General features: G+C 34.5%; 1 protein-coding gene across 1 annotated transcript in view; it reads right to left on the bottom strand.

Moving 5' to 3' along the window:
• LOC107804888 (putative late blight resistance protein homolog R1C-3) overlaps nt 1–9896 on the bottom strand; it is a 30195-nt gene extending 20299 nt beyond the window's left edge. Inside the window, exons 1-2 of the mRNA XM_075233585.1 lie at nt 9314–9896; nt 2315–4556 (exon numbers count right to left, since the gene is read on the bottom strand). Of these exons, the coding sequence (XP_075089686.1) occupies nt 2328–4556; nt 9314–9802 (2718 nt within the window). The 5' untranslated portion in view covers nt 9803–9896 and the 3' untranslated portion in view covers nt 2315–2327. The remainder of the gene's footprint in view (nt 1–2314; nt 4557–9313) is intronic.
• Nucleotides 9897–10876: the final 980 nt, after the last annotated feature.

A 10876-nucleotide genomic window follows, 5' to 3' on the forward strand; every position in this document is an offset into this window, starting at 1 on the left:
TGGAAGGACCCCAAACATCAGAGTGTACATAATCCAAAATGCCTTTAGTATTATGGATCGCTGTACCAAATTTAACCCTTGTCTGTTTCCCTTTGACACAATGCTCACAAAACTCCAAGTTGCAAGCCTTTACTCCTTTTAACAATCCTTGATCTGATAGAGTTTTCAAGGATTTTCCTCCAGCATGTCCCAAGCGCATGTGCCATAGCTTGGTTGCTTCTGCCTCTTTGTCGTCACTGGATGTCACTGTCGCTGTCCCAATAACTGTACTGCCACGATAGCGGTACATATTATTATTCTTCCGATTAGCCTTCATTACCACTAGTGCACCGGAGCATACTCTCATCACTCCATTTTCTGCAATGATTTTGAACCTTTTTGATTCTAGGGCTCCCACAGAGATGAGATTCTTCTTCAAATCCGGTACATATCGAACATCTATCAATGTTCTGATCATTCCATCATGGTTCCTTAATCGTATTGAACCAATGCCATATGAGGTAAGAGGGCTGTTATCCGCTGTGTGGATGACTCCATATTCTCCTTCTTGAAATTCCATGAACCAGTCCCTGTTGGGACACATATGATAGCTACAAGCCGAGTCCATCAACCATATGTCTGATGATGTTGATGACTCTGTTGTAACTAATGAGAAGTCTGAATCATCACAATCAGCTACATTTGAATCCATAATAGCCTTTCCATTGTTATGTTTGGCCTTATTCTTCAACTTCGGACAGTCTTTCTTCCAGTGCCCTTTTTCTCGACAAAAGGCACATTCATCTTTACTGGGTCTGGATCTTGACTTGGATCTTCCCTTCTTTGTCCTCGTTTGATTTTGAGGACGACCCCTCACAAACAGTGCTTCTCCTTCTCCGCCCTTCTGTTTTTCTCGCTTTCTTTGTTCATAGCTGTACAAAGCTGAACAAACTTCTCTGAGAGAAATTTCGTCATTTCCATGGAGTAGAGTAGTTTCAAGGTGCTCGTACTCATCAGGAAGTGACGCCAACAACATTAAGGCCAAGTCACCATCATCATAAGTTGTATCCATATTTTGCAAATCTGTGACCAACTTATTGAAACTGGTGATATGTTCATTCATCGTGGTACCAGGAACATAGGTGAAGTGAAACAGTCTCTTCTTCATGTACAATTTATTTTGACTGTTTTTCTTCAAAAATTTATCCTCCAGTGCTTTCCATAATTTACTTGCAGAAGTTTCCTTTGTGTATGGATATTTCTGCTCTCTAGCAAGGTAGGATCGAATGGTACCGCAAGCAACACGGTTGATAATTCTCCAATCTTCTTCTCCAATAACATCTGGTTTCTTTTCTTCAATGGCCAGATCTAGCCCTTGTTGAAAAAGGACATCTAGAACCTCGCCTTGCCACATCCCAAAATGTCCGGACCCGTCAAAAATTTCTACCGCAAATTTCGCATTTGACACAATTCTTGTCATAAGCGAAGATGCCAATGATGACGTATTGTTGACACTTGATGTAGATTCTTCTTGTTTATTGTCCCCCATATTTGACACAAATATTATTTAATAGCTGACGACACAAATCAAGATTATTTCCTTTCTGATGTAGAAGATCAGACTAAGCTGCAACTACAGAGCATACTCAGACAGAACCTTGACTCAGTTACCAAGATAAATCTTTTCTGATGTGGAAGATCAGACTATGCTGCAACCACAGAGCATACTTAGACAGTACCTTGGCTCTGATACCAATTGTTGCGGAAGCCAAATGTATATAGTGTGAATAAGTCACAACTACTATACCAAAATTATGACAGCCACCAAATAATAAATAAGACAATAAAGCAACAATAAAGGGAACACCACAATTTACGAGGTTCGGCTAATTTTGCCTACTCCTCGGACACAACCAATATTTTATTTCACTCCAAAAATACAAGTGAAATAATACTAAAGAGAGAAGATACAAATGCCTTAAACAGATGAGAAGGCAAATGAGAGGTGTATTTCAATCCTAAACATTAGACCTTCTTTTATAGGGGAAAAATCCCCCCCAAACTTAACTCCCAACCAATGTGGGACTTTGGCATTTTGCCAAACTTCAACATATGGACTAGTAGTAACAAGTTTTAAAAACTGGTTATCATGATGATGAAGTAGATGGCACCAAAATTATATACTACGGTGGAGTACTTATTGAATTCATGGATTGGCAAAAAAAGGCGACATTTGGTACAACCTAGAAAGTAACTTATTTTATGAAAACGGCCAACACAATTTATGATGAAGATGTAAAATCATTTCAAGACAAAATGAATGAATTTTACTGACCTTAATTTCAACTTCATTGTATGGCCTTGGCATCTCCTTGAGGGAATATAATGAGATTGAATTTGTAATTGCTTCCAGGAGCTTGCTTCCCTAGTTTCTCTCTTTTGATCTCTTTTGCAGAATTGACTGCTTCGAATGTGCGCTCCAGCCTCATTTCTTGAAGGTAAGGTAAATCAGCCAGCTCATGTGGCACAGCCTTAAGCTTATAACAGGAGAGAAGAACAAGGCGCTTAAGATTTTGGAAGGGATGATTTGATGCGTCCCAAGTTTCCCAGCTTTCTGCCCGGTCAATCCACAGGACTTGGATCTTGCTAAAACTTCCTTTCTTCGGCTTCCACGTCTCTCCTGTGAATGCATTGTCTTTCAACTTTAGGACCTTAAGACATTCCAATTGTCCCAACGTATCTGCCTCACTCCACTCAAAATATGTACTTGACAAAGTTAACTTCTTCAGTGTTTGTTGTAAACTGAAGAATTTTGGAGGAAGGTGAAGCTCTTCAATACAATCAATATCGTTCAACAATTTCAAATGTTCCAGGCATCTTAGCTTTTCGAAACTGTCGAATCCACCCTTGTTAGTTCCAAGAAGAGATGTCAATCTCCCTTCGATGCCCAATTTTTTGAGATGACAAGCCTTCGCAAGCATAGTTTCCTTGCAACTGTCTGGTGTAACCTTAGAAAGAGTTTGTAGGCAAGAACTTTTGCTTGTTTGGGTAGGAGGGGGCGGCAATTTTGCAGGAATGTTGGTGTGCAGATGTCTCAATCGTAGCATTTTCCAAATGTCATCTGCTATCTTAAGGGTGGAATGTGAGGTATGAATTATAAGGGTTTGTAAATTCCAAAAATTACCAATGAGTGGAGGAAGGACCGGGAATTCACCTGAGATAGCAATATACTTCAAGTGAAATAGCCGATAAAATATCTCAGAGAATTCAAATACGAGGGATTGAATGTCCAACACCCTGATGAGTGGAAATGCACTGGGGATGAGGTCGACCTCTAGATTAGTCAAGTCGATTTGCTTTTGTGTTGAGGAAAAGCATAAGAGAGACCTAACATGTTGTACAATTCTATCTTTAGGGATAAAATTATACGGAATAGATGATTGAATACATAATCGACGAGAAGTACTAGGATCTTCTATAGAAGGAAAAACTCGAACACCAGGTTTGAGATTTACTTGTTGAAAGAGACTTATTCTTTTAGCCTCAACATTGCAGAACTCATGCAACATGTCGTGAACACGACATGTTTTGATTTGAGTACTGTTAGATTTTTTCTGCATCACCATCACTAAATTCCTACTGGCAAAGTCGCTCAAGTAAGACTCTGCAATCTCCTCGATTTCACTGCCTTCAAAGTCGGACTCTATCAGTCCCTCAGCAATCCATAAGCGAATCAGCTTCCAAGCAGGGATATCAAAGCCTTGAGGAAAAACTCCCAAATACAAGAAAGCCGCCTTTTTCTCTGTAGGCAAATGATTATAACTCGTTTCAACAAATTTCAAGCAGCTTTTATGGTCGTTTTTGTTCATAAGATGTTTCCCCACATTTTTCTCAACTACTCGCCATTCGCTTTCGTCCATACAACCTCCCAAAGCTCCTGCAATCACCACTATTGCAAGTGGTACACCACCACAATGTTTTACAATTTTCTCCCCGTATTCTTTTAACTCAATAGGACACTTATTTGTTTTGCCAAAAACTCTGTTTTCTAACAACTCAAAACTTTCCACTGGAGACAAAGGTTCAAGAACGTGAGGAACTGCGCCTTTAGCGTTAGCCACACGGTCTAGGCGAGTGGTCACCATGATTCGGTCGCAGCGACCTTTCTTGTTCGGGAAAACTTTCTTGACAAAAGCCACAACTTCTGCTTCCCACACATCGTCCAAGACAATGAGATATTTACCTCCTTCAACCACAAAATTACGTATGACCTCAGTTAATTGGTCCTCATTCTTGTCTTTGAATTCTTCAGTGCGTGGCGCGAACTCTTTCAGAATATCAAGAAGAATATTCTTTAGCTTATATGACTGGCCGACATAAACCCAAATTCTTTTGTAAAAATGATCATCAATGTAATCATCATTATAGACTTTTCTTGCCAGTGTGGTTTTGCCAAGCCCCGGCATGCCCACAATAGGGACAACATCTAGATCCTCTGATCCTTCACGAAGTCGCTTCATCACTTCGTTTGCAGGCTCATCAAATCCAACCACTTCGATATCCTCCTCCGCAGGACCCTTTTGAAATGATCAAATAGATTGGATATCAAAACACGAGTATTTAAAAGTCTTCTTTCGTTGCGATTATAACTAAATAAAAGTCTATTCCATCTAAACATGTTGAGTAGTAACAACTTCGCAGTATATTTGTCTTGTGATATAAATTTCCAAACTAATTAAACGCTTCCAAGAAGTTATATTAACTTGATCGGAAAATATTGGTTATTTTGATTACAAAAAATAGGAATTCGTTCCCTTATGGTTTTAGATGTTATGCAAACCTTCCTTCTCTTGTATTTAGTATTACAAGACTCTATTGTACCTTAAAATAAACAAGCTGGACTAAAACAAGCTTCGTGTAATGTCGTATGTATGATAGAGGTAGTGTGGTGATTGAACTCAATGCTAATAGTGGTCCCTAAGGTTCAACGAATGAAGCTATGATCGTACCCGAATAGAGATGATGGTCTTCCTATGATGTCTCCAAGCCGGGGTAGTGCAGAAAATTTTGAAGACTAGAAGGTATGTAGAACAAGCAGGAATCGGGGAAGCTGAGTTTCAGGCAATGACAATATTTCTATCAAGAAAATGTATATCTCGATTAGAGGTGTTTTCCCTAAGGTGTCATGGGAGAAATTAGTGTGTAATAACCTAAGGTGAAGCTATGTTGACCCAAGGGTGGTTAACTGATCGCCCTTCGCCGAAAAATTATACTATGTATAAGGTAAAATATTACTTGTTATTGATTAAAAATAGACTTTGAATACCCTTGCATAGCCCACTGGCAAAGAGTGTTTATTGAATTTTTCGGCTTCGCCACTGATAATAACCTTGGAGCTCCTAAATGGATACTCTTAATGAGATTAATAGCACAAGCGAAGTTGAAGACTAGGATAGGTTGCTACAATAGGGGTTGAGTATTCCACAAAATTGTCCTCTATATATACTGAAAATGAAAATATATCACATCTATTTTCGATGAAACTCATCGGCACATATAGGAAGCTTGAGCTACTGAATTTTTATCCTTAGAACTGAGGTAGACGTAGTTGGATAGGGTGCAGATGAATATGTAAAAATAGCACGGTATAGCCAGTTTTCAGATTGGTCATTCAAAAATAGCCAGCGTTTACGAAGTCAATGAAAAATAGCCACTATTTTGCTGCAACAGAGACCGGTCCAGCATAATATACTGGAGTTCGGTGCACCTGTGTATGAACTCCAGCATATTATGCTGGACCGGTATACTTTGCTGACTCCAGTATAATATACTGGAGACTGGAGCACCGGTGCTCCAAACTCCAGCATATTATACTGGACAATTATACTTGCTGGAACTCTAGTATATTATGTTAGAGTTCTATTGTACTTATGCTGGTTCCAGCATACTTATCCTGAAACTCCAATATAATATGCTGGAGTTCAAGCATACTTATGCTGGAACTCCAGTATAATATAATATGCTGGAGTTCAAGCATACTTATGCTGGAACTCCAGTATAATATACTGGCGTATTTTTCGAGTTTTGAACAGTATTTTCGCTCAGATTTATCTTTACATGAAAAGTGGCTAAATTTCGATTACTTTTGAAACTGGACTATTTTTAAACGACCAGTTGTAAATCTGGCTATTTTCTAATTTTGTTCGATGAATATGTGGGGCTGGTCTATATTGCTCGGACCCTCAGAAAATATTGCTGGGTGCGTGGCGAATTCTCCAAAAGTAATATATTTTTGGAGGATCCGATACGAGTACGACAACATTTTGGAGAGTCCACAAAACATAGGTTTTAGCAAACTCACTTATTCTATTTTAATTTTTTCATTGGATTCTTACAATCAATTCATCTATATATGCCACTCGGTATGCTTAAATCATATTCAATTCTTATACCTAAGCAAATGAAGAAGAAAATACAATTTTAAAATATACATAAAAAAAGAGAGAGAGTTATTTGGATTATTTGTTTATACTCATTCTTTTAAGATCCGAAATTTATTTGAAGAAATTAAATTAAATTAATTGATGAAAGTCCAAAAGAACGGAAAAATATAGTTTTGCCACCATTTTTTAAAAAAAAAGTGAAGCTTAAATGATAAATTCGTTCACTAATTAAATTATAGTTTTCTTATACATATCATACTGGGTAGCAAGATTAGATTAAATGTTGTGCATCCATTGATGAGAACTTGAAAATAATAAATTAGTTTTGTTATCCAAAATAGAAGTAAATATAAAAATATCATATAAGGGGTAAATTTGTCCATTTAAGGTTGCAATAAAGTTTTTTCTATCTATCTATCAATATCTATCTATACTATATTAAAAGCACGAAGACCTTAGCGAAATATCGTTCGTCTTTTTTACTCTTATAAAAGTTTGTTTCGCACTAGACAAAATAGTCATTTAGTTATTTTTCCTAATATTTAGGAGGTTGAAATATACTAAAATTTTAGTTCAAATTTTCCTTATTTAAATATGTAAAAAGTTTTAATATTATTTAAATTGATTAAAACCAAAATCAAATCATTCAATTTAAAGACGATTTTGGAATAGCGTTCTCCGAACAACACTCCAATACATGTTGATTTATAGTTATTTATATAATTATACATATAGTTATTTTATGTATTGGAGCATAAACTAATTATGAGAAAGCTTCATCTATATGAATGTTAGATTGGAAGACATTCAACTCCATGAAAAGGGAGGCTAGACAAAGTTTCAAAGGCGTTTATTTATATCTATACCTATCTATACTATGTTTAAAGCACGAAACCCCTTAACGAAATATTGTTCACCTTTTTTACCCTTCATATAAAAATTCTACATTAGATGAAATTGTAAATAGATATTAAGTGTTTGTTTTCTTACAGAAAAAAAAAAAAACAAAATTTCCATAAGATTTAAAAAAGGAAATGGAAGAAGAGAATGACTAGGTTTCAAAGTTCAAACTCATTAAGGTCAGTTCATATTCCCGCAATGTCACTTTAGGAGTTTTGTTCTCTTCTTCTAAATTATCTTTGTTATGAGTTTTTCATTCACAAGTTCTTTTTGAATAAATTTGAGTGGGAAATTTTTATTGCATTGTACTGTCAATATGTATGATGAGTATGTATATTCCCGACATTTTGCCGTAGGTACTACTAGAAAATATTGTTATCCGAAAGATGAATTCTCAATTTTTGAATTTTCATTTCTATGTAAAAAAGAGTTAGATCAAAGACCTTATCTTTGTACCATTCCGTAGAGGATGGTCCTTCAAGCGTACAAGTGTTAAAGAAAAATTGGATATTGCTTAGTCGCTTATTTTTCCTTTGAATTTGCTATTAAGATTGGGTGCTCAGTTAATAAATTTATATAAATTACTAATTTTTCAATCTAAATATTAGTGTTTGATTCCAAAGTTAATGGGTGCTTGAGCAACCATATCCTTATGTATATATACACTGTGTGTGTTGTTTTATATAGTATTCATAGATTGCTATCAAAATAAATAAACTCTAATTTAATTTTTTTTTCATTGGTTTAGTGGGAGATTAAAAGAAAATGAGTATGATCTCTGAGTGATATTTTTTCATGTATCCTTCACATGAAGAAAAGAACGCTTGAACCCAAACAAGGAGAATGAAAGAGAGATCAAAGTTATCATATAGTATTAAATATGATTAGGAATGAAAATATATAAATCAGAAAAAAGTAATGAAAAAAATTACAAACTTTAGAAATACATGCTTGACATTCAAGATTTATTTTCAAGGGTAACGACAGGACCAAGCACCTTGATTAATATTAACATATTTTTATCAATTGTGAGACAATTCTTATAGCATGAGAGTTTAGGAAGCTCCAACATTTTTTTTTTCCAAATTACAATTTTATTTTAAATGAGAATCAATTTGTTCTGCTACAACATTTATTATTTAGTTCATAATTTTAACTATCTATATATTTTTGATTAAATTCTACCTCATTTACTGTTTTAATTTTATTAATAATTATAAGTAAAATATTACGTTTTAGAGGTATATAATACATATTGAACACCTTTTGTTGAAAAAAAATTCACTTCTTTTAAATTTGAACACCCTTGAAAAAATTTCTAGCTTCGTCACTGCTATTACCTTTGAATAGGTTGTCAATTTAGGAAACGCAAGTGAGCACATAGTGAAAATCTTCTCTCAGTAGCATATGCTCAGTGCGTCAAAAGAACTTTTTAATTAAGAATAAAGAGAAATTTTCTTTCACTAATTTCATTGCAGGTTGAATATTTCCCCAGTAATTGTAAATTAGGCAAATGATACATAAATGAAAGTTTCCAAATTAACCATCATAATATCAAAAGGATATGTAGTAAGATAAGAATTTAGGGATCAATCAAATTAGAGCTACTAGATCCTGGTAAAGGCATATATTTGCTTTTATCATGATTACCACTATATAGAAAGGACTTGCAAAACTATTCAAACATAAAGTGGTTGATAATAGGTAGAAGTTTTACTAGTAAATATTATTCATATTATTGATGCAATATTCACGTACAAGGCACGTACCCGTTTATTAACCTAATCCATTTTGATCCGTCCAAATTCAACTTAATCCGCTCATTTGACACCCCTATCTATAACAACGTTTCTTTATAATATCCAAAAATATTTGGAATAAACGAGACTTTTATACTAAGGTTTGACTTTTATATCTAATTTATTTGAAAAAGAAGATGAAAAAAGCTTCTATTTAGAGAAGTTTTCAAGATTGTTGGGTTTCAGGCATACCTGCGTTTCCTGGGCATCACTGGCACTTTTGTCAGGGTGCTGAGTAGTTTGTGTGCTTTTCTGAAAAGCTTGTTGACTGAGTTGGCGAATTTCCCCCATTTCTTCAAGAATTTCTTTGAACTCCGGTGCCATTTTCCAATTATTGATCCATTTGTAGAATGGAAGGAATTTAGCGATTGTCTTGTCCTGGTCAATCATTTTCTGAACCAGGAATTTGTCAATGGCATCCTCAGCTTTATACGCTGTGCGTTGGATGTTCTGGAAAAACTTATCCGAGTTGATCATGCTATTGCTTTTCACCTCTGCATAATCTGCAGCTAGTAACTCATTTAGGGGTTCGATCTCACGCAACAAACGCTTGAAATCCCCCTCTGCACCTTCTATCAGCTTACAATTTTCAATCAGCAGTTTCGAAACGCTGTCCACCAGAAAGTTTACTGCTTTAGTAGCGGCTGGACTCACCGCTGCAACCAATATTTTTTCCGCCATCTGTCTTTAGTTTCTTTGGTAAACAAGAAGAACGTAAATAGAAAGGATTAAGGATATATACTTGCTTTCACCATAGCTGTTTATATAGATATGAACCTACATGTTTAGATCTGGATTGTATGCATTTTCTTAAGTTGACTCTTAGACCTCACTTGTATTAGCGGATTTTAAATAGTTGATAAGCTTGCGGGTAGAAGCCTAGCTGATTGTAAATAGTTGATAAGTTTTCAGTTAAAGGCCGATCTAGGATTTTAAGGTGGCAAGTGCCATAATTTACTTTAAATACCTTGTAATGACTAATATGAAATTTGTTAGGAATGTTTATTCGATTTTTCTGAGTTATTCAGGTCAACCTAATAGGTATTTTTTATTTACAAATATAAAAATTACATCTCAAAAATTAAAAAACAAACGTTATTAGTATTTTAACTAAAGAATAACACATTTATTATAACAATACAAGTAAAACCAACATTTTACTAGGAAATTACATCTTTTTCTGTATATTAAAAATAAATTTACACAAGTAAGATAACATCTTCATAAAGGAATTACATCAATTAGAATAAGAAATTTTTTAAAAAATATCTTCTATAAATAAATTATACCCATAAGTACAAAAGTAAATAAAGTACAAGTTCCTAATAATCAAAATCATAAATCTCATTTTTTAAGCAATGCTTACTAAATTTTTATTATAATTTAATAGTAAAGAAATTAAGTTATATTAAATAACCATACAATAACACAAATATTTATGATATAATTAAAAAAAGATGATTTTTTTTCTCAATCAAAAATTCCCATTAAGACCCAACTTTTTCGGATTTGAAAGAAGAAAACTCATAAATTTAAGATTAAGAGTAATGCTTATTTTATATAATTTTAAAGTTTTGGAGTCTCTTTTTTGAGCGTTCATGCTAGATACTACATATAAAATTAGTAAAATTAAGAAAAAGGGCAAATGACCGGGACAAAAGGAAATAAAAAGCACAAAAAATGGGGAAGTCAAATAAGGTTCAAGATAAATTCCAAGAAAATGAATTTTACACTAGAAAAAAACTTTTTAAAAGA

Source organism: Nicotiana tabacum, chromosome 16 (genome assembly GCF_000715075.1).
Source record: "Nicotiana tabacum cultivar K326 chromosome 16, ASM71507v2, whole genome shotgun sequence".
Taxonomy (NCBI): domain Eukaryota; kingdom Viridiplantae; phylum Streptophyta; class Magnoliopsida; order Solanales; family Solanaceae; genus Nicotiana; species Nicotiana tabacum.